At 41.4% G+C, this 24,862-nt stretch overlaps 1 protein-coding gene across 1 annotated transcript in view; it reads left to right on the top strand.

The window, feature by feature from the left end:
- tns1a (tensin 1a) overlaps positions 1-24,862 on the top strand; it is an 87,469-nt gene that overhangs the window by 49,282 nt on the left and 13,325 nt on the right. Inside the window, 14 exon segments of the mRNA XM_029444912.1 lie at positions 745-794; positions 1,510-1,681; positions 2,352-2,402; positions 2,538-2,660; positions 3,265-3,329; positions 3,840-3,923; positions 6,367-6,479; positions 6,571-6,631; positions 6,730-6,805; positions 6,893-7,037; positions 8,145-8,210; positions 8,378-8,503; positions 22,470-23,217; positions 23,219-24,153. Of these exon segments, the coding sequence (XP_029300772.1) occupies positions 745-794; positions 1,510-1,681; positions 2,352-2,402; positions 2,538-2,660; positions 3,265-3,329; positions 3,840-3,923; positions 6,367-6,479; positions 6,571-6,631; positions 6,730-6,805; positions 6,893-7,037; positions 8,145-8,210; positions 8,378-8,503; positions 22,470-23,217; positions 23,219-24,153 (2,815 nt within the window).

The following is a 24,862-nucleotide window of genomic DNA, read 5'->3' as shown; positions in this document are numbered from 1 at the left end:
GGCACATTTAGAAACATTTTCCCCTCTGCAGCCCTGTCACAGTGAAACAGCCTAACTTCCACTCTTAGTAAATAACCAGATACAGGAAAGGATCATTAAAGTGTGGTTAAATCTGGATGGTTTTCTCCTCGAACACACTTCTTCTCTTTCTTCTTCTTCTTCTCCTACTTTCCTTTTATCTCCCATCCTTCTCTTTCTCCATCTTTTCCATCTACCATTTCCTACACTTGCCATGCCTCTTCTCCTTTCCCTGTTCCTCTCCTCCTGCTTCTTTCTCTTCTTTCCTTCTCCTTCTTTTTCCTCTTCCATTTATCTTTCTTCTTCTTTCCCATAATCCATTCTTCTTCCTTTTCTCCTTTCTGCTGTTCTCTTGTCTTTCCTTCTTTAAGTCTTTTGTTTGTTTTCGCTTTGTTCTCATTCATATCCTTCCTCCGCCTCTTCTTATCCTGCTCCTAATTCTTATCCTTCTTTTTCTCCTCCTTCTTTTCTCTCCGTCTTTCTTTTTCTCCAGAACAGTTTTGTTTCTTTGATTGGACTTTTCCCTAATACGTTGTGTCAGATTGTAATTCAACAACATCCTCTTCATTACCAGAGGCAGTTTGCTTATGAATTATTTTCTCTCCCCCACTGTGTGTGTGTGTGTGTGTGTGTGTGTGTGTGTGTGTGTGTGTGTGTGTGTGTGTGTGTGTGTGTGTGTGTGTGTGTGTGTGTGTGTGTGTGTGTGTGTGTGTGTGTGCTCTCCAGGGATCTACGAGGTCCTGCAAGAGTGTGGAGATAAGGCGAAAGCAGTCGGGGTAAGAAACAGCATTGTTATACGATTGTATTATTCTCTATGCAGATGATATTTAGTCAGGAAAACATAGCGGTAGGAATGGTGAAGGTATATGGAATAAATTAGGTGATAAAGCATAATCAGTTCAACCAAAAAGTATTTAAGCATCTTCTTTGTTCAGTTTTTAAAACCTCCTTTGATTTCACAACATAATCTTTGACATATTTTCTATGACTCCTCGAATTACAAAACGATTGTTTGGACAAAAAGCGGAATAAATTCTGCAACTTGTGTGAAGTGTAATCCATTTTGATCCTAAACTCAACTCTGTTTGATGATAAAAAAAAAAACAATTGTTTGTGCTGGATATTTCCCCTTTTTTTTTCTAGGAATGTAAATTCCACCTCTGTTATCCTTCAGGCATGGCTGCGTCTCATGCAGGGCTTTACTGTATGCTCACCGGCCAATAAACCTGATCGCTGTTTGGCCGGTGAAATAGATTGCCTACTATCAGCAGAGGTCGTGTCAACACTCAGTGAAGGATTGTAGATCTTTTCCTCTCCAAGAAATATAAGAGTGAGCTGCGGGAGTTTACATTTGATCAAGTGGACTCTGTCGTTAGTCCCCGAGAGAAATTGGAGCGTTCTAGAAATATTCACACAGCAGCTATAAACAAGTTGAAAATTGGAACGCAGTTATGAGTGATCCTAACTTAAACACACTCTTTGCCCCTCCAGGATTCAGAGTGTGGTCCAGGCCATGGAGGAGAGCTATGAGGTGGACCTGGTCTACATCACAGAGAGGATCATCTCTGTGTGTTTCCCCGCCGGCGCCGAGGAACGCAGCTACACCACCAACCTCAAGGAGGTGGCGACGATGCTGCGGTCCAAACATGGCGAGCACTATCTGGTGAGGGACACACCCGCAAGTAAAACCTGGAGACACAACTCATCGCTTTATCTTTTTGATCTCAATGTGACTCTGTATTGATGTTTTTTGGTCTTGAAGGGACATCGTTTTAAAATGGACCACATTTCCATTAGTGCTTTGAGTAGCAGTAATAACTACAATCTCATAATCTAGGCTGTCAATTCTAAATACATGGATCTTTAGTTTTTGCTCTGGAAAACATATTGCACAGACGACAACCTGGCGATAAATTAAACTATTCATTTATAATCAAATTGAATTAATGAGGTCATGTCTCGCTCGAGTCCTTGAAATCCTTGAAAGTTCAGGGGGAAAAATCTTGAACGTTTTTGAAAATAGATATGGGTCATTGAAAGTGCTTGAATTTATATATTTTGTGTAAGTTGTTTTGATATTTCTTTTACTTAACGTTAACTAGGCATTTGCGTCATTGTTTCACGTGGGAATTAGACCTGGAGACTCCTTGAAAAGTCCTTGAATTAGATGTTTAACAAGCCTGTGAGGTAGTAAATGACAAATAACTGAATATCAGAAGCAAACAAATGTGACAAACAAATCTGAAATGGATCTTTGAATGGCAAATTAACCATTTGGTTTGTAAATAGTGAGGAGGAGTATATGTTTATATATGTTCTCTTTCTGATTTCAGATTCTCAACCTGAGCGAGTGGAGGAGTGACTTATCAAAGTTAAACCCTAAGGTACAAACTCCTCAGTGGCTGGATTGCCTTCGTTATTATCATCCAGACACACGTAACGCATGTACATCTATCAAGTGAGCTCATGTTTGAGAGGAATTATAAAACAGAAATAATTTATCTCATAATCCCCTTCAGGTTCTGGAGTTTGGCTGGCCGGACAACCATGCACCTGCGCTGGACAAGATCTGCAGCATGTGCAAGGCCATCGACACGTGGCTCAATGGAGACCCGCGCAACGTAGTGGTACTACACAACAAGGTAAAGCTGGGACGATCGGTGTACTACTGAGACACCCTTCTTCTGATATTCTTAAAGGAATAGTTCAACATTTTTGAAAATAAGTTTGATGTCTCACCGAGTTAGATGAGAAGATTGAACCCACTGACGAATGATGCATCATCTTATTAAATATACGCTCATTTGGATAGTCAAAGCTTTTTACAGAGGGAATTTTAGGTCTTTGTATCACTCAATACAGTAAATCAGAAAATACTGATAATAAAATGTTTTATAAATCAGGTTATGAAAGATATATTGCAAGAAAATAGCAAAATAACAATTTTTGTCCAGATGAAGTAGGAAAAACATTTTTCTCTGCTTCGCACCTGTCACTTTAAACCAGCAGAGTGCTTAAACATTATTTCATCTTAAACATCTTTCCAACTTTTGGGGTTTTTCCAGATATAATTAACGCATCTTACCGACCAGCCGATCACATCTTAGGATGTATTTGTTCCTCTGTTTGTTTATGATTCATACCGAGATCTTTTTAATATCCCCTTTGAAATTATTCCTTTTTCAAATAAGCGTTTCAAGTGAAATCATGTAACTGAGTCTTGTTGTGTCTGTTTCTGTGTCACAGGGGAACCGAGGTCGAACAGGGGTGGTGGTGGCTGCGTACATGCACTACAGCAACATATCCGCAAGGTATCAAACATGTCACCATCCGCAGACACAGCCAACCACTTCTTGAAACTCAGTATTACATTGTTATTGGCTGGACATTGATCTGCAGAGGTGAAGAATTTAGGCTGCCAATATATTTTTTAAAAGTGTGATTTGAGTACTTGAGTGCTTTGAATCTCCTCCTCACGAGGTTTTATAAGGACAGGAGAACCAATCAATCACAGTGAGGCCTCAAGGTCCGGGACTTGAGCAGCCTTGAAAATTAAACACCGATGTGATTATTATGGCAAAACACTCCAGCTTATTTTTCTGGCTCTGTGAGAAGAAGAAAATGTCATCAATCTTTAATTCAGCCAGATGTTAATAGGTGGGATGAAGCCAGAAGGATTTAAAGCTGCTTTGTAATTGATGAAGGCCAGGGGGTGTTTCTACATCTCGCAAACTTGGGAATAACACAGGCGGTAATGGCTAATACTGCAAAATGCACTCTAGTACGACAAATAATAACTAGTGTAACTTTGTGTCATGCAGTGCTGACCAGGCGTTGGACAGGTTTGCCATGAGGCGCTTCTACGAGGACAAAGCACTTCCTGTGGGTCAGCCGTCACAGATAAGGTCAGTTATTACCTCACTTCCATACTCTGTTACAGCCCCAGCAACAGCCCCTGTTACGCCTGCCTGTGTGCTGCAGGAATTAATTGGTGAACACAAGTTTAAGAGATTGTCAGTAAATACCCAACGCATGAATTTTGAAGCTTTTACGTGTCGCTAACAAGTGGCTAAATGAGACTACAGAGGCTGTCGGGGACATTAAACATCATCGCGGCGAACACGGACACTCATCTACTCAGTGGTGACGTGAAATTATGCAACTGTGGTGTAGCGGTAGCCCGACGCTAGCTTTTTTTTCTGGCGACTGCATTTACTCTTCAAAAATCATAAAAGTAATGTTCACTTGTAAAGATTATCTTGTTGAGCAAAACGTGTCAGTATCATAAACTGTTGTTTTGCCACAGAAGTGTATTTCCAACAATAAATCCAATGGAAAAGTCCCATCTGCCTTTTGTCAAGGGAACCAGGCGATGCTAACTTCCTGGTTTGCCTACAAAACGTTACATCTTCCCTGCAGCACTGAACAACAAGACGGTCTGACTGATCTGTGTCCATTTCTCTCATTTAGTTTGAGAAAACATTTTACAGAAGAAATTCTTTCCATTTCTTTTTTCTGTTTATCTCCAGTTTAATTTTAATTGGGATAATTGTGAGTAAACGTCACGGCACGGGGAGAAGCAATCTATCTTGTCTGTCTGAGGGATTCCACTGGTGTCTCTGGGGAGGCTGCGGGGTTTGGTGGCAGCTCATTCCTGTCTCCTTACCATGTCAGAGCATATTTCCCTCCAATCTTTCTCCACTTTTAGCATCGAGTGTCTCGAGTTAATGTCCTCCTCGTGAACAGCAGAGTACATTCCAAACTAGAACGGGTCAAACCAATCAAGAGTGGTTTAAAAGTATTTAAACTATTTCTTATTTTGAATGCAGCTCCAGGGTGGAGTATCTTCAGAGACATCCTCCTTTAACTCATAAATGTGCTCCTACTATATTATTAGCATTACTACACAGTTAACTGCTTATAGACTTGACCCCTCGCCGTCTCCCTCCATCTGCTTCTTGGAAAAGAAGAGCAAAGGTTACAGGGAGTAAACGAGGAAACACAGGAAACAGCAGGGGACTTAACACCGCTTAATTTCAGCTTGGGAATCAGGCAGCAAGCCATTCTCTAACAGGTCTATAGGCTTGCCCTCTGCCACGCTGCTATTTCCTGCTTCGGGTATAATTATCTCTGCCCCTGGAGTCTGCAAGTATTATGGTCTGGTATGTGTGACATTAACATCAAGAGTAAGAGATGAGCTCAACCTACCACGGCTATAAAATCTTTTAAAAGTTTGGATTATATGTGTTACGTGTTGCATTCAATGATCACCATATAGGTCGTGAAATGTTACAATGCTACAGCAAACAAGCTGAGACCATGCTGAGAAGATAGGCTGCCATGCGATTCAGCTGGAAATGGACTTAATTGTTTAAAGTTTCTGTCAATAATGTCAATAACTAAATGAAAAGAAATACAGGAGACGGTACAGAAAATCAAAGAATATTCATTAACCTTTAGTCTTACTTGACGTGTACAGTACATTGATGTTTCAAAGGCGTCATGCAAATCCTTTTTTTATGGGATCATTCATTGATAAAAGACAGAACATGATACGTCTCATATGACAAACACACACACACACACACACACACACACTGTAAACTCTCAGCGCTGCTCTCGTGGCATCCCCGCTCAGTCTAATTGAATTTCAGCGAGGCTAAACCATCTGGCCACTGACAGCAGAGCAAGGGGGGGGCATCTGCATGTGGCGACCCCACGGTCAAGGTCAGGTTTGGTACTATCATCATTATCATCATTAACAACCAGACCATACTAACTCAACAGACCCCCGACTGGCCTCTGTACACACCAATTCACTTTGACATTTCCCGTGGTGGATAAAGGTTGTTTTATAGTCAGAGTGGGATTCACTTCTGGCTCGGCTGTTGGAGCTGACAGGCAGTGGGTGGGGCTGGGTATCAAAATAACCCTGTACCAAGTATTAACCAAACTTGTCCATCAAATAATACCCGCCTTCGATTCTTTTTGTACCCTGATCTAGAAAAATGTCTATGTTTCCCACGGGGAACTCAAGCTGTTAACTATGTTCTCGCCAAAGCCACCAGACTCCATTGGGAAAAACAGTAATTTTACCTCGCAGAACACGGAAGTTGCCCGTCTACCGCTGCCTTGTTTGTGTTATTGTGAGACTTATGCAAATCAGAACTAACCAAAGTCACACAATAAAACAAACAAACCAACCGACCGAGTTGACCGGCAACTTCTGTGAGGTAAAATTACTGTTTTTGTGAAAGGAGTTTGGTTGTTTTTGCGATAAAGATAGTTGATGTTTAAAACCATGATTTAGAGATTTTGGACTCAATGCTTACTTTCTTTTGTTTGCAGGTATGTGCAATACTTCAACGGCCTTCTTTCCGGACACATAAAAATCAACAACAAGCCGCTGTTCCTGCATCATGTTATCATGCACGGCATACCCAACTTTGAGGCCAAAGGAGGTGAGTATCTGCTTCTGCTAAAAGAACAGAAGGAATCTGCTGGTTTTCTTGGAAATGCTTCTTCAAGGTCCTTGTTTATGTCCCTTCGCAGGCTGCCGCCCGTTCCTGAAGATCTACCAGGCAATGCAACCAGTCTATACGTCAGGAATATAGTACGAAAATCTTTTGTGTTTGAATCCAGGGCAAAGCAGACCCTATATTGTCCCAGTTATTGGATTTATACAAGACATTATTATTGTTTTTACTACAGCAATGTGCAAGGAGACAGCAACACCAGTATCTGCATCACTATTGAGCCCGGCCTGCTTCTGAAGGGAGACATCTTGGTAAGATTTTATTATTTATAATACTGACACGAATGCTGATTGATACGTTGATTAACGTGTTGATGTTTTCTTTCTTACTCGCCGTAGTTGAAGTGTTACCACAAGAGGTTCAGGAACTCCACCAGAGACGTGATGTTCAGGGTGCAGTTCCACACCTGCGCCATCCACGACCTCGGAGTGGTGTTTGGAAAGAACGAGCTGGATGATACCTTCAAAGGTAACGGCTCTCTGGGTGAGTGTGATTTTACATTTTTATATTTGTGTGTTTGTATCATATCATAAAGAAAATAAATGTGTTGAATAAAAGTACATTAAAGGGACAGTTCACCCCTAAATCAAAAAGACATATGTTCCCTCTTACCTGTAGTGCTATTTATCTAGATAGTTTTGGTGTGAGTTGCCAAGTGTTGGAATTATCACCCGTAGAGATGTCGGCCTTCTCTCTAATATAATGGAACTAGATGGCACTCGGCTTGTGTTGCTCAAAGCAGCAAAAAAATACATTTAAAAAATTCAACAGTAATGTCTCTTTCCAGAAATCATGACACGGTTACTCAAGATAATCCACAGACCTTATTGTGAGCAGTTTCTTGTAGGAACTACTTTCTTTCTATCGTATCACCGGGCAGTAGGAAGCGTGCTTATACTCATGGTCGAGAGGCTCATGCTCAGTAGTTGGTGGGTGGGTTTCGAGCACCAGAAAACAAGTGCCATCTAGTTCCATTTATATTGTAGAGATGGCAGACATCTCTCCAACACTCGGCAACTCACACAAAAACAATCTAGATTAAAATTTGTATTTTTGAGTTTGGGATGAACCGTCCCTTTAAGGCTAATTGTTGTCAGTTGTTACTAAAGTAGTTTCTAGTTAAACTGGTTTTCAGGATGAAAAGGTTATTTTGTGCCCTGCAGCAAGAGGGCACTGTTCCACATATTTGTATAGTAAACAGGGTCCTCTGGTAGTGAAGGCACCTCAGCATTCAATAATAATAAAAATGATGGAAGAAAATGCAAAAGAGGAGCTAATTAGGAGAAAGCTCAACCTTCCTTGAAATATTAGAAAATTAGAATAAACATTGAAACAGCAGAATGTTTGCCCTGTAAAATATATATTTATCATGCAGGTTTTACTGTATTTTAAATGCACAGATTTGTTTTTTGAAGTAACAACTGAAAATGATGAGCCCTAACTTTGCTTAACTGAATATGAAATATGTACATCTAGTCTGTGATTGTCAATGTTGTTTTTGGAATTTGTATGTTTCACTATAATGCTCGTGCAGTTTTTTTTGTTTCCATCGTTTTAAAAATACTGTTTTTATACTGTGTCTCTATACAGATGAAAGGTTCCCAGAGTATGGGAAGGTGGAGTTTGTTTTCTCATATGCTCCTGAAAAAATCAGAGGTAATCCATTTTACCTGACAAAGGAGAAAATGGTGTAACATTCGTTTTTTTTTTATTTATGTATTTTTCTTGGAGTATTTGATTCTCAACTTGTAGATATTTGGAAGTTTTATTGTGTTTTTATTTTGCGTTTGGTGTGAGGACTCATCATGCCATGTGTTCCTCAGGCCTGGGCCACCTGGAGAACGGGCCGAGCGTTTCTGTGGACTACAACACCCAGGACCCTCTGATCCGCTGGGACTCATATGAGAGCTTCAGCCAGCGCTGTGAGGAGACTGTGGAAGGCGAGCTCGGTATGTCCACACACACACACACACACACACACACACACACACACACACACACACACACACACACACACACACACACACACACACACACACACACACACACACTCCTCTCAACCACAGCTAGAGACTTTAAACTCACATGATGGCAAATCTGATATTGCTGCGTTGGTAGTTTGATTTCCTCCTTAAGATTCTCAGAGGATGAACTTGCATACTGTACATTTAAATAAAATATTTATAGAATTTAGAAGTATATTACTTACTTTTATTTGGAACTTAATTTCCTCCTATTATTTCAAGGTCAAATGATGGCAATGTTTATTGTTAGTACAAAAAAACTAAAATTTTAATCTCAGATATCAGTTTCACTAATTGACGTACAAGTTTCAGAGCCACACTTCAAAGTTCAGTACACATAAATCACATTGTTTAGTTACTGCCGCAGGTCAAGATCTCTGGCATTGATGCACTCTGCACTCTGCACTCTCCTGAAGAGAAGATCCACCTGTGTCTTCTTCCTCCTCGCCCACCTCTCCTCCTCTAAACTCTGCTTCTCTGAGCTGCCCCAGCAGTCCCCCTCCCCCGGTCTGTCAATTAGTCCTTTAAATAGGCACTGCAGAAATAGGGGGCGTCAGTCGCCCTGCCAGAGGCTGCCCACATCCCAGGGGGGGCTGTAACCTGAGACGCCGACAACCCCAAGTCCCACAAGAGCTCCCAAACCCACCTCCATCCACTCCCAGCTTATTTACATCACATTTAGCTGACGCTTTTGTCCAAAGCGACTTACAACAAGTGCAAACAATGAGGATTCAACTCTGAACAATAAGAATGCATTAGCATCAAATAGGTGAAATCATTTTACGTGAAGTACAATAGCTTTAAACGAGCCAAACCGCTGTAAGTGCAACATACAGAAATAACAGTTTTTTTTTATTATCGGCCAAGGTGCTGTCGAAACAGATTTTCAGTTTTCGGTCTGCGACGGAAGGTGTGGAGACTTTCTGCTGACTGCTGATATCAATGGGGGTTTTATTTGAGGGGTATGTGGGTCCCCAGATTCAGGCAGCCACTGGTAACCAGTGAAGGGAGTGGAGGAGCGGTGTAGTGTGTAGTGCTTCAGGAATTTGAAATTTGGTCAGCCTGTATCATGTACCCCCTCCTACCTATTCAGTCAACCATAGGAGTATCAGTGCAAGAAATACCTCAAATATGATATACAGCAAAGACTCGGTCACCCGTGGTTGGGAATACATTATAAACAAAAATATATGAAATATCCTGTCTTGAATTTAATTGAACATCCTTTCAAACGTTAAAAAAACAACAATACATTAAGGTGAACATATACAACAGATTTTCAATAAGCAACATTTCCTGTCCTATTGTAGTCCGACCAATATTCTTATTCATCCATCAATCATCTATCAATCACATAAACCAACTCTCCGCCCCGGCATCCATCCCTATATTTCAACCACTATGTTCATCCATCCATCCATCCATCCATCCATCCATCCATCCATCCATCATACATAATCAACACTGCTATGAAGAATGTGAAAAAAGAAACCCATAACCTCAAATCACCATTTGCGTGCTTTACATCCCCCTTCCTCATTTCTGTACCTTGCAAAAATATATATTTTTAAATTGACTGATGTTTAAAAAGATCCCACAAAATCACCCCACAAATTGATACGCACATACTTTTAAGATTGGTGTGAAAACAAAGTTGTTTTGAATTAAATGTTCCTCCCATCGCTGTCCAAGAAAAGTGCCAGAGGAAGTAAATTATTTTTTCCTCTGTTTTATTGTTTGTGCTGTTCTAAACTCCACCAGATCCCTGAATGTCTTTGCATGTGTGTAGCCACTTAACATAGCTGACAGTCAGTGATGATGAGATTCATGATAATTGCTGTTAATGTGAGAAAACAGGAGGATGTACTCGCACTCAATGGAGTCAGGACTTGGCAGCCATTGTAGTGTTGCATCCACTTTTATATATATATAGGATTTTTTTTTATGGCTTCACACAAACCCATTTCATTTTTACGAACATCCCCAGAGAACCGTAGTGGTAATTGCTGTGTTGCAAGAAGGTCAGCGGGAATGGCCAGGACAAGTTTGATCCTAATTGAATGGGTGGTAGGGTTCTGAGCACTCAGCAGAAAAACCTCTCGGCCACTTTATTCATTTATCTAATTGCAGCGTTGGACGTGAGAACGGGAATGTTCGGAGGAGCTGGTGCAGGAACAAAGTGTCTGTCTCTACAAGGGCTGAACAGACGGGGAACGGAGCAGGTCTTGCTTGTTTTGGAAGATGTAACACTGAAATGATACAGAGCCAAAAAGACATTCAACACAATTGCAGGAGAGCTGTTTCAAACAGGGTTTTCAGTTCAAGTCAAGCTTTTTCAAGACCACATAGAATCAAACTTAATACCCATTTGTATTTTGCTGTCATACTGGCGTAAAGGACAGTTGGTATGAATAAGGTACATACATGTATTGACATGTTTAAACAACACAATAGTAATATACTGTATAGCATCCATGAATATATTAGGGTAAGTCTTCAAGCACAAAGCAAACAAAGCATTCTCTTCAAAGTATTAGTCTGGTTTAATTTGGGGTTAGGGTTAGGGTTGTTGTCGTTGTCGGATAAAGTCGTTAACTACCATTGGGAAAAAGAGCACGAAGAGAACGTTAATGAATACATGAGTTGGAAAAATCCAGATGACCGCATACAATGATGCCACACGAATAACACGTACATGACAGAATGGCCTATTTTTACACGCTGCAGTACAGTGGACCCTAATCACTCATCAGGTATCATTTGGAGAATCCAGACTTGCTTATTTGTCCGGGTGTTAAACGAATGTTTTATCCTCAGGCGTTGATGTCTGAATGCATCTGGGGCTCGGCTAACTCATCCTGACGCCATTTTTAAGTCCAGCGACCTTTGAAATCCGGTTGAGATGAGTCAACGAAAGATGGGTGTCTTAAAAGGGTCTGCAGGATTATGTAGCTTAGAGCTGTGTGAATATCATTCTGATGTACACGCTCACGGGGAACGCAAGGAGAGGCGTCTTTAGTGTTCTTTAACGGAAGGTATGCGACAAGTGCTGCACTTACGCAGTTGTTAATGGCATCAAGTGTGTGTGTGTAAAGGTACCGTATTAGTCCAGCTGTTTGCTGTTGTTTTTTGTGCTCTGTAGGCGTGCATAAGGGTCTGTGTATGCCTGTAAATGTTTGTACATTTGTATGGGTGTTCTGCAGTTTTTTATTTGGTATGTTAAGAGTGTGTGCAGTGCACCTTGTGTTTGTCGGCTTGCCTTTGCTCCACTAATAGCACCGTGGTGTGGTGGCAGCTGTCGACCCAGAAGTCAGACCTGTCAAAAGGCCAGCGTTTGGGCCATAGAGCGACTGCACTGCTACAGGAAAATCTGCTTTTTTGAAAATGACAGGTGCGTCGTATTAACTTCAGAAAATTGCTCATATCAGCATTGGCATTGTGACAAAAATTTGCAGAATTTCTAAAGCTTTACGGCACAAATAGTCTTTTGTTCAATGAAAGGAAGAAACCAAATGTTTGGAGAGATGCTGTTGGTGGCAATTTTGGTTGTAACTTTGAAGAAAAAAAAGTGACACCAACTCCATAGTTTGGTGTGAGATAGAAATTAAAGGTGTGAATCTTTGGATTCTGGATTCAAGACGATCCCCAATTCCAAATGGTTTCTGGATTCAGTACGTACATGGGGTGCTAATTTCCCGGATCTACTCCAGTCCACTGTGCACTAGTAAAGGAGATGTGGCAAATTATGGCATGAAAGCAAAGTTTTTATATTTACAAAAGTAATATCAACTGATTGCAACAATGTAAAAACACAAAGGCAGACCTAACACAAAAGGTAACCCTCCCAATAGAACGGATCTGTTTACAAGTGCTTCATGCAGCCTCTTTAGTGTATCAAGTGAATGTTTCATATGTTTCTAATTTGACCAAAAGTCATAAAACGTACTCAGCGTGAAAGCAAATGGCCACTTAAATGTGTTCTTGGAATACAACGATCCCCTGAGTTCTGAAAATGAAAATAACCACTAAACATAATGTCTTGCCACAGGAGAATTAGAGTGTGTGTGTTCCAGTGTATGTGTGTGTGGTTTACAGTAGGGCAGAGGGCCCAGTGACAGCACAGGCTGTCTTCCTTGTTTGCCGCCCTCATCCCATATTTGGCTGGGGCCGAGCCCTGAAACATGTCTGGAATAGCTGGATAGAGACAGAGACACAGATAGAGAGACAAGCACAGAGAGGCAGATAGAAGCAGGGAAGACCAGACTTCTGCAAAGATTTGCAGTCACTTTTTGGTATATTGCTGTTAAGTTTGAATGAGGAGAGATTAAGGAATTTAGTCAAATTGAGGAGAGACTGGGAGCAGCTCAGCAGCATTGGTTGGTGAGTAGTGCTGTAAGGCCTTGGGATTACCTTCTTAACAATATATACCTCTGTGAGTTTAAATGGCCTTGTATAACTGCCTACAACACACTAATTCAAAAAAAGAAATAGCAGAATTTGCGTTTCTACACCATCTCCTCACTCTTTTTACCTCGAGACAAAATGACAAGAATACGACTTCTTGTTCATTCTGTCCGCATACACGAGAGTCTGTTTGTCTGTTTATTGCGTTTCCATGTCAACGTGGTTGCATCCTGTGTGTTTGGCACCTATATGGTATAAACTGAATCATGGAGCGAGCAATTTGTGTGTGGAACATTTTATGAGAGAGCTGCAATTTGGGTGTACCAAAAGTATGAGGGAGCTTGGTTGGTAACTTCATGTGAGCTGCAGACAGCTTCGACTGGGATACAATGCATGTACGATACTTTGTTGTTCAGTATTTGAAAAGTTATAACTTTTTATTTGTTTGTGTATAAATATATATGTTTCCATATTCATGTTCTTTGTCTTCCTGGTCCTTCAACGCAAGTTTCCAAAGTAAAGTAAACACAAAATATAGGATATACTTAAAAAGGCTTAAAAGGCATTGAATGAATTCATATAAAAATAAGTCCTAGATTGTTATTAAAATGTCTTAAAAATGCTAAGATTTTATGAATAGTTTTTTTCTGATGTTGCATGTAAAATCTCCAAATAATTGGTACCATCTATTTTTTTTAATTAAATTAAATTAAAATCACGTAGATCCGATAGCGAAAAAATTTAAAATCTTATATTTTATTCTGAATGGCATTTTTTTTAAAAGCCTTAAAAAGTCTTAAATCTAATTTACCTGAAACTGTAGGAACCCAGTTGAAAAAACTCAGTATTGCAGCTTCTCCAGCCCTCGCTGCCATAAACACACGTTCGTAACTTTGCCACATGCAGATATAAAACATTTACTATACTGTTTACACTTGGTGTCGACCCATTACACACTGAAAGTGGCCGACAAAATAGTGCAGAAGTGGAGAGCGGTCAGGTATATTAAAAGCAATGTGTGTGTCTTGCATGAGCACGTAATGCTTCTAGTCAGACCTCTTGCTGACAGCACTGTGAGCTGTAGCAGCAGGTTCAAATCCCATCCTAGAAACCCCGCTGAGCCAGTCCTCATCTTTTAATGCCACTTTTCTCCTACTGTCTGTCTAGATATCTCTTAGGACCTGCCACCTGTTCTGCCTTGGTCTTTTTCTATTTGCGTGTCATTGATTTTTAGTAAATTCAGCCTTTTTTGTAAGTTCTAAAAAGTGTCTCCGTCAAAATCTTTTCTACTTTAAAAACAAATAGTTGTGTTGTTTTTTTAAATCGGACATTTGTTGTCGGTACAGGTATACAAATCCAAATGCTTAAGAGTGTTACTGTACCCCTGAAGTGCAGTGCTTACAGCAGGCACAAGCTTTTTGTCTCTGAGAGTCAAACACATCACCCCAAAGCTCTCAAAGAGACAGAGATGACAGACCAACATCTAGGTAGACAGCAGGCAGATGCACTTTTATGACAGCTACTGATCCTCCTGAGTGAAAGACAGATGGATGGACAGATGCACAGGAAACTAACCCGCCAGTCAGGAGACGGCCAGACGTAACAGAGGCAGACACGCAGGCCAGCAAAACACCCTGACGTGACCCTGTTGGTCCTCTTTTTATATCCGAGGCAATGTTACACTCACAATATAATTAAGTTCTTGTTCATATGTAAAGATGCTAACTTGAGCCCTTTTGAGAGGAGCGGGTGGGAGCAGGCCCAGTGGTTGAGTTTAAAGGTGCCCGGTGGAATTTTGTAGAAAACAAAGAAAAGTGATAAAACGCACAATTAAACACACACAAAGTCGAATTTCACAGATTATTTGTTTAGTTTTTTTTCAACACTTTCAAAGTGATTGAGAAACATGAATGCTGATTTTAATGATGATTGGAGTTTCTTATCACTTGTTCCCCATCAGTACAGCGCTGTCTATGGAACTTTACTTAGCCAGTGACTTATTCAGGTTTAACCAATCAAAATCTCTGTAGAACTCAACCTCGCTAAAAATCCCAATCTGCAGCTGGATCTGACATTTCCTCCGTTTCAAAGACTTGCATGAATCAGACGTGGAGTGCAGCTGGTTGTCAGATGTACAGACAGTCAGACAGATAGTTTTTCATGACAGTCACTCAGATGACTGACAGGCGGATGGATGACATCACCCTAAAAGCAATCGTGGAGACAGACACTGATAGTCACGTCATGTTACCTCAAACTGTGACAGCTGGACACTTGGTGATACATGGACTGAGAGGCAGACATGGCAAATATAAAACCGCAACACTTTTCCTTGTGCCAGTTACTGATACACCAACCATGACACCTCTTTCACTGATGGACTGTCACATCATACCTTGATAGGGTGGAGCTCTTTCTTCTCTCATGTTCTGCTGCAAAGATTCCAATTTGAAGCCTAAACGTATGTCTTTTTTTATACGTGGAAAATAGTTTTTAAAGACCAAACGCAGGAATAAACGGCTTAACGAGGATGTTTTTGCTGCGTCTGCCCGTGTCTCACACACAAGTCTTTAAAGGAATACTTCACTCCCAAAAGGACCATTTGTATATTCATTATTCAGTAATTGATATACAGAACAAATGGTCATTGTGTGGGTGAAGTATTCCTTGAAGGCAAATCAGTCAGTTGTCAGTCAAACCCAATCACCCTCTGCTGGCATGCAGACTGGTCGTCGTCACGGTGATATGAAAGCTGTAAAGATACTGCTTTGAGTTACGCGATGGCTCGCTGACAACTCGCTGTGCGTGTGTGTTGATGCTTGTTCAAGTTCAGGCCTGCCTGGAAAAAAAATATCCATCTTAAGCTGTTTAATCTTTGCTGGAACTGACAGTTTAAACCTTTTTCCTTGAGAATTTAAAATTAGAAAGTTGAGCGAGTTTGTTCAAAAATAAGTTTGTCTAGAGTCAAAGTCTAGCCACAAATGAAAATGGCAATACATGTTGTATTAATAAAATCACTTAAGTAACTGAGATGGGCACTTCTGTGGGGGAAAAAAAGGGGTGATCAACTGCTGAACAAGAAAAAACATCCAAAGATGTTTTTTAAATCTAATAAATTCCTAAATGTGTTAATTTCTCTCCTTTCCACTGCTCTTTCCAAGAATATTCTTAAATGAATTATCAATTTCTTAATCTGCATCATTCTTTCTTGATTTTTTGCAGTGCACCACTCTCATCCGGCTCCTTATAGTTTTAAGTTAAGCATTATTTGGGTTTATTGAGCTTTGGTTCTTTTCATCTTTGTCATACTGGTCCTCTTTCAAGCAGGGGGCATCATTTTTCCAACCTCCCAGTTTTACTGCTCTCACACACCCAGTTTCCTCCTCACCCAAAGACCCTCTCCCAAATCCAAAGAGACCTTTCTCTTTCACAGTTCAACCTCACACTCTAAATATCTCTTACTGTAGATGTCTGTATGCATGTGCATGCTCATAGGCATATATAAACATACATGAAATCATACACCATATCCAATAAAACTATGATTGTGGACCTCTTTGCTTAGTGGGTAGGACAGCCACCATAGCACCATATAATTTTGCCTGTAAACGTTAGCTGTGCTTCTATATTTATAGGTGTCTGCGTTTCGTAAAAATGGGTTTGGTCCTTTTTATAAGGTCATCTTGTCCCATATATGAGGGTCAAGCCCGTCTTTAAGTTTCCACCATCCCTGGAAACTTCTAAGAAAGCTAATCAGAGAGTCCAAAGGAATAATCCACCCAAATACCTTTTTGGTTGGTGGTGGATGTTGTTTTTTTTCAATTAATACATGTTTAAGATCAATAGGTACCAGTTCCAGGTCCGAACAATCTACTTGTAGATTGGATATTGTCAATATTTAAGAAGTTACTTTACTACACAAAATATCATATACATATAAATATAAATGTTTAATTGTGAAAAAATATAAATATATAAGGAAAACAGAAGTGGTCCTAGAACAGAGCCTTGAGGAACCCCTTCACAGATCCTTAGGAAACCAACCTGACCTATGTTGGTTCTTTGGACTGCAAACATATGAAGGAGGCAAGTATGATCAGCTGAGTTAAATGAAGTTGAAAAAACTTACTATGATGATTAAGTACATTTAGTTGGTTAAACCTGTACAATCAAAGGATTCCCATGGTTTTAAAAAGCAAAACCACAAATATTTTTTCCCTGGCATTCATGTTTTTCTTCCATGAGGGACATGATTGTTGTCCCACTTCTCGCTTACCACATTCAGTGTTAAACTAACCTCTAATGCAGAATCTGAAGGCAAGATTTTGGTATCAGAAGTGTTCTGGTGTCCTTTTGTAGTCTGAGTAGTATTGACCAATCTCGTTCTATCAGTAATTGGTTGAATGCAGGTGAACAGTCCGTGTGGATAGCAAAAGAGGCAAGATGATGATGGATGGATCCGCCCATTTTCAGCTTTATAACAGCTCTTTAGAAACCTATGGGTAACGTCATGGAGACTAACGTCCATATTTTATACAGTCCATGGCCGACTACACCACAACCCCAGCAATATAACCCATTGGTGTTAAACTAACACACCTTCATACAGCAAGAACCCAGGAAGTGATACGTGTGCCTGGATCACATTCCACTACAGTGTCCTGCACCAAAATGGCCTGCAGCCATCCTCTCATTACTTTATAGGTGTGTTGATAAATGTGCCGCCTCAATTACCTTGGGCCTGTTAATCTCAAATGTACTAACTATGTATATAATCCACATACCAGCTGGTGCATTTGATACAGCAATAACAGTGGTTGTAGCACATTGTCTATTTATAATAAACCATTAGCCACAGATGTTTAAATGGCTTTTTAATGGCCTCCAATGCTGCGATGTGGCAATGAGACACTCAAGCGAACACTTAAGAGAATACTGCAAAGAGGCAGGTGCTGTGTGTGTGTTTGTGTGCAGCACAGTATGAGCCTCTGGCCCTTTCACAAGAGAGAAAAGCACATGTCACATGAGAGAATATAGAGAATGGACAGGTGTGGGTTTGTGTGTGTGAGTGACAGGCCAGTTTAGATGCTAAATTTAATAAGCATTTTGTTTCAATGAAAGTCCAAAAAGTAGTTTTTCTTAAATCTTGGCTTTGTCCTTTGAAGCGGAGAGAATGTGACACTCATTTATCGCAGTAGGAAACAAGTTGTTAGCTATTTTGTGTTAGCCAAGCCTTGGTGACTCAACCGATCTAATTTGGGGTCTGCCGCAGCTATTTATTGACAACAGAAGAAAGGTATTTGTTCTATTCAGATGGAGAGCTGCTTGTTTGTGCCAGTCAATGGGTTTAATACCAGGCTGGAGTTCTGCTACTCAGACCTGAAGCTCTCTGTCTACTGTAGTAGCTGGCGCAGGGTCATTGGATATTTTTGGTAAGTCGCCATACTTGGTTCATACCTGGATCACAGTGTTCACATTTCAAAGTCAAATTAATATCCATTTAGTAGCTGTATCACACAATTGTCCTCAGGAGAAGACAAGAGGGGAACTTTCATCTTCTCTCTGACATGCATAGTGAGCACTGAGAGTCCTCGTCTCAGTTATTGTCTCAGTCCAAAAGTTAACATTTATTGAAAAAAGATAGATGTAATCATTTCCAAAACATGTTTTTATTTAATGAAATATTCTGCTTCAATCCATATTTGTTGGCGTTTAGCCTTTCAAAAACATTTTCGGTGCAGTCAGAACACGTTGCCCTCCCACCCTAACGGACTTCCGAAACTTATCTTGTGAACCTCAATAGAAGCTTTGAATGTAAAATAAAATAGCCCTCGAGGCTCGGTCCGATCCACTGTTTGTTTCCCAGTTTCAGAGCCTGGGCTGAACACCAGATTATTTTCACCACAGGGTGAAGAGATTTGCTGAAATGGACAAAAAGTGTATTGGATTAGAATCGCAGAATCTACTTTTACGGAGTACTCGACAATTGTTGGCCTAAGAGTTTGATCCTCCTTACCTCAGGAAGATCATATGATACGATCAAAAGCTCCAGAGAAGCTACTAATTCTTTCTAATGTCCAATGAAATGAAACACTGGCTCCCTGGAAGGGTAGATTTTTGCAGACAAGTTGTTCATTTTTTGGTCATCTGAGCTGAAGGGCAAACTCTTTCAACTCTAGTCACCTCTGCTGCCATCTACAAAATATGTGTGCATATGTGCTTGTAGTGATGTGTACAAGTTTGTCCCAGCTAACGCACATGCCACGAGTGTTTGGACAAATGTAAAGGTTGTGACCTTGCAACTCTTGTTTAGTAAGTTCCTGTCATGCCTAATGTGGGCACTTCCGTTCTGTATGGAGTTAAGAGGACATCAAACATGCAGGCCTCTTCTCCCCCGTTGGTGAGTAAGAGAAAATAGCGATGAAGGTGTTTAAAGAGGTGAGGCTCACTCCAGAAACATTCATGCTTGACCTGTGAGTCAGTCACTCAGAGACGTTTCTGTCTCCACTTTATCCTGTTGGCATACATTTATCATAACTAAAAAATGTCAGCAATTTCACTCCTTTAGTTTTAATTAAAAGATAATGGTACAAACATTTTCTATTGGATTTGGTTGATTTGGATTTGGAAGAGCAGCTAAAGCTGGTGCCTGTGGGTCTGATAGGTTGGTTTCAGTGGAAACATTTTAGGCAATATCCCCAACAACAGGCTCAAAATTGGAACACCAAATCAAAAATAAATCAAAATATGTTCCTAGTCACACAATAATAATGGCGGTGCCGCAGCAACATCTTGGGCCTCTTACCCCAAAAACATTGTGAAATTTTAGTTTGTTTCTTTCTTTCCTCTAAGAGCCATGACATGTCATATAACAGTCTTCCCTGATTTAACCTCGGGATGGGGTTAACCAGCAGTTGGAAAAAAAGTCTCACCCTGGCAAACTTGAGTCGTTTTTGCCACATAGCTCTAAAAATCATCTTTTTATGAGCTAGAACAAGGGCATTCCCTATTCTGTTAAAGGTCAGGGTGAAGAGAGAAAGAGTTAAAGACAGACAGAGTTCAGCTGGTGGAAAATGCAAACCTTAATACTAGTAAATTGTTTAAATCCAAGTCCTTAAAAGGTAATAAAATCCAGGTATTAAGGCTGTATGCCATGCAGAGAAAGATTCTTCTGCAAAAGGGTTGTAAGACTTGCAAGGGGAATCAGGATGACCCTGGTGAGGGGATCCCCTCTAATGACCTCACCAGGCAGGGGTGCTGCTGACCCAGGCAAACAGATGGCAGTGGGAGTTGTGTTTTTTGTGGTGGTGGCGGTGGTGGAGTCCCTCCCCCACTGCCGGGAACACTCACAGATCATCCCAGAGTGCCAGCTCACCCCTTTCGGCAGCTTCAGTGGTACGGCCCCACCTCGCTCCAGTAAAGCACATGTTGGGTGATGAGAGAGCATGAATCAGAGAGGACAGGGAGAGTAAGAGAAGAAGTTCAGTTGTAGAAAGTTCAGTCACTGAGAGGCTACTGAAGGACCGAATACGTATGTGTATGGACTGAATGTGGCTTTTTGGTCGCAATGTAATTGGCTGGCTAAAGAACAGAAAGTATTTCATCCTTTCTGGTGTGTTCTGGATGTTGACCTAAAGTACAGGTACGGAGAATGTTTGCCATACTGTCATGAGATGTTATTATGATTTGAAGCATTTTAAAAATAGATGTTTCTTGATATAAAAAATTAAAATCAGATAACGAGGATTGATTATATTATTTCTGGCTAAAAATAAATATCAAGCTGTTTATTTGGTCTTCAAAATAACTTACCGGTAACTTAAAAAAATATATATATATATACTTTTGTCTCAAAAATGTTGTCCATAAGGGTTTGGAAACTTTAATTTTACACAAATTAAACCCAACTCTAAACAAAATGCAAACCATGCCATTTACTCTCATAATGTTAATCATTATATCATCTTTAAAATCAGCCACAGGAACAAACTGTTTACAACTTCCTCGCCTGCCCTGTAGTTCTTGTTGCTACTGTGCCTGTGAGTTGTTGTTGACATGGGTTTTGAAATAGCTGCGGTCCGAGTGATTCGCCATCTGTCCCCCGGGGTCACTCAATTTGGAATATCCCACATCCCAGCCGTGGTGATGTATATGTCATGTATCACTTTGCAAATGTATACTGGATACGGGAAGCCAGTATTGGTGTATTACTTTCTTCTTGTAAGCACAAGTGTTACCACAGAATGAGCTTTTTGCATGTTTGATTGTTGCGTTTCATGGAAGCAAGTATAGTGTTTTATAGTTTGAAATAGTGCCCTGGCCTATAATACACATTGTTTGTGAATTACATAACTGTAGCTAACATTGGTTGTTGTGTCCATGTGCCACACATGAGTAAGGCTATGTTTTCTGTATTTCAACATTTTAACTTAAAAAACTTTTGAATGTATTTTTCCCCATGGTAGCACAATGACTTTCCAAAAAGGACCTTCAAATAACACGTGTGAGAAGAAATGTCAAATGGCTTTCTACAAACTTCGGATACTATAAACAGATGGTGATTTTTTCCCCCCATGCTTAATGTTTTTAATTGCTGTTGCCAGGAAGTAGCAATGACTATTGAAACGTTTTGTACTTTTCCTTTAGACTAAGAATGGGACAGCACCCAATGTAATTGTGGAAGCTGCCTGAAAGTAATTATAGGTAAATTACTCTTCATTCCTTCGTTTGAAGCACAGCCAGGCCAAAAACAATTGGTGCAGTTTATTAGTTGAGGTGAAATATTGCTCTGCCCCAAATATACCAAAAAAATGATCACATAGATATGCCCATGCCATACTTTATTTTTATATACATATATTTGACACATTCCTGTAAGAGAATTTAGTTGATAATTTGATTGTGCAACATGTAGGAAGTCAGTCTGACATTGCCAGCATGATTCAGCAGCCAGAAATCAACATGAAGATAGCTCATCCTCTCCCAGTCCAGCTCTGGCCTTTCAAACTGGCACTGCTACGCTTCTGTTTGGCTCGCAAAGACCAGCTGTTTCAGTGTGTTGCACAGGAGCCTCCCCGGTTCACGTCAGACCATGTGGGCCTGCACTGACGCAACGTGACAGCGGCTTGAGCCCTGCAAATTGTCTATTAATAGAACTGGAGGGGTTGTGTTGCTGGTGGCTGGGCTACATGTTGAACCTGAGAGTCAAAAAAGATGGGTGCAGAGGGGGGTCACTGTGCATCTGGTGTGATCCTGTCCCGTGGTGCAAATGTGACTTGGTTCAAACCAATCCAATGAAACTAGTTTATGTGTGAAGACAAGGTGATTGAAATCACCTCAAGCAGGTTTTGTACTCATTTGAATCATCTGCAGTTCAAAAAAGACAAATATGTGTCCCTTTATTTTTCTACATTTCAATTATGTGTATGGTTTGAACTGCATAAAAACATGGAACTACTTTAATGATTTTAGTATACATCTCTTTCAGATGTTGTTCACACCCAAGGTCCACTTGACGGAAGCCTTTATGCCAGAGTCCGCAAGAAAGACTCCCTGGAGGGAGTTGTCACCATCAATGGCCTCCCAGTCAATGAAAACCCCTTGACTAATGTCGAGAATCCGTTACAACACCCCAGCCATCCCCTCCAAACCACTGACCAGACCATTCCTGCGACAGGCCACGCCTCCCTTCCTGCCGTCGACCACACACTCTCCGTGAGTAGCGACTCAGGCAACTCTACCGCATCCATCAAGACTGACCGTACTGATGAGCACAGCCAGTCCGTGCAGGGTGCCGTGAACCACAACAACCCAACAGCGACCCACCCACCGCTCAGTCCACAGGAAAAAAGAGAGCTCGACCAGCTTCTGAGCGGCCTCGAAGCAACAACTCACCAACGACAAGCCTACCTGTCTACGTCTACCAGTCCAGGAGGAGGTGTCCGACACTTGGTTCCAGCGCAGGTGCACGTCAACGGGGGCCACACCAGGCTAGTTGCCGCTCCTTCAACAGAGGAGCGTGAGACAGATATTCTAGACGACGAGCTGCCCAATAGCCAAGAGGGCAACAGTGTGGACAGCTTGGGCACGCTCTCATCCTTAGAGGGCCACGCAACACCGGCTGACCTCTACTACCAATCACAGACGCCTAGCAGCAGGCAGAACGACGGACCCTACCTTGAGAGAGTTGTTCTTGGGGAAAAGTTGAGCGAGATGCCCGTGCATGGAGTAAGGAACGCCCACGGCGATGCAAGAGAGATCCGTGGACTCAGCATCGCCACAGGGGGGATACAACAACTACCAGAATGGAGGAGGGATGTACCGTTCACAGTCCTTTGGGAATCCACCAGCCAGCAGCCCTGAGACCAACCCTAAACTGATGCCTAGGGCCCCAGAGAGGAGCACCAGTAGCCGGGAGGCCGTTCAAAGAGGTCTCAACACCTGGCACCAGTATAGCCTCCCAGATGATCCGTTTGGCCCTCCTCTTCAGTCAACCCACAGTTTGCCCCACTTCCCCACCTCAGCCTCGCAGCGGGACATTGAGCAGTCCATTGAGGCGCTCAACATGCTCATGCTTGACCTAGACCCAATCAACTCCCAAATGTCCAAGTCCCACAGTGCGCCTCCTGGGGAGAACAGCCTAAATTCATCCCAGGCGCCATTCTCACAGACCCTTGCAAGACCCTCATACCAAGCAGACTCTGCCATCCATGGTTACAACAACTCTGGGTCTGTCAACAACTCCTTTCATCAGCCCCAGCGGTCAACTGGGAGAATCTCAGCGTTGCCCAACCAGAGTCCCTTGATGGAGTCCCCGGTCTATTCTCCCCAGAGGTCCAACGTCGGCTACCAACACCAAAACACCACCCCAACACACACCCCAGAGCCCTACCTCCACACACGCCAAGCAGCCCACCAATACTCCACAGATTCCTCCACTAATTTCAACCAGCAGGTGCCAGTGAAGCCTGTGAACTCATACCCAGGAGGGGTTTCCCACTCCCCAGACCTGCAGGGCTCGTCTCCTTATCCAGGCTACAGTGTCTCTTCCTCTCCTCTTCCTGCACTCACCCCCCAACCCAAGGATATGTCTTCTTCATCCTTGCCCAAAGAACAAGAGGCAGAGGAGGAGACGCTTAACCTGGAGGGCCTGGTGGCTCAACGCATCGCTGGTAAGGACTCAGAGTTATTGTCTGAAATGAGGAGGATGAACAGGAGAAGTAATGAAGATTTGCCGAGGAACAATGATCTAACTTTTACAACAACAAAAGCAGACATGATTTTCTTTTAGGTTAGTTACATATCTAAAACAGGTCTCAGGTCACGTAAATGTTCCTGCCTTAATGAATAGAAAACAATGGAGAGAAGTAAAAAAAAGAAATGAAAGCATATTGAAAGTATCAAGCTTTAATCTGCTGTTATTGTTTTGTAAATAGGCTCAAATCATTTATATGATCCCTAAAATTATACACAGGGAACATGTGTGCATCCAAAATGTTGACTCCCTGGACACTGTACTGTATTCAGAGTTTATTTAGTTAAGTTTCAACGTCAGCTGGAGGCATCTTTAGTCTCAAGCAAGAGCAGTGTAGCTTTCAGCAGTTTCTGTTACATCATTCATCATGGAGTGCCGTACCAGAGGCTTGACCTGTAGTGATAAAACCAGCTCTGCAGCTGAAATAAAGCAGAGCTGTTGAGAGTGGAGATGGGATGAGAATAGCCAAGCAATCCGAAAGGCTCCAGCTTCCATGCATCCTTGTCTGCATGCATATTTACATTTATGTGGATGCTCCCAAGCGCCTCCTAGTGGAACAACGTTGTACATTTTTAAACATGATATAATCATCAACCCTATGGTAATAAAAAACATTTCACCGTGCA

This window comes from Cottoperca gobio, chromosome 2 (assembly GCF_900634415.1).
Source record: "Cottoperca gobio chromosome 2, fCotGob3.1, whole genome shotgun sequence".
NCBI lineage: Eukaryota > Metazoa > Chordata > Actinopteri > Perciformes > Bovichtidae > Cottoperca > Cottoperca gobio.
The sequence above is the reverse complement of the archived record's forward strand: the minus strand, read 5'-3'. Positions and strand labels throughout refer to the sequence as shown.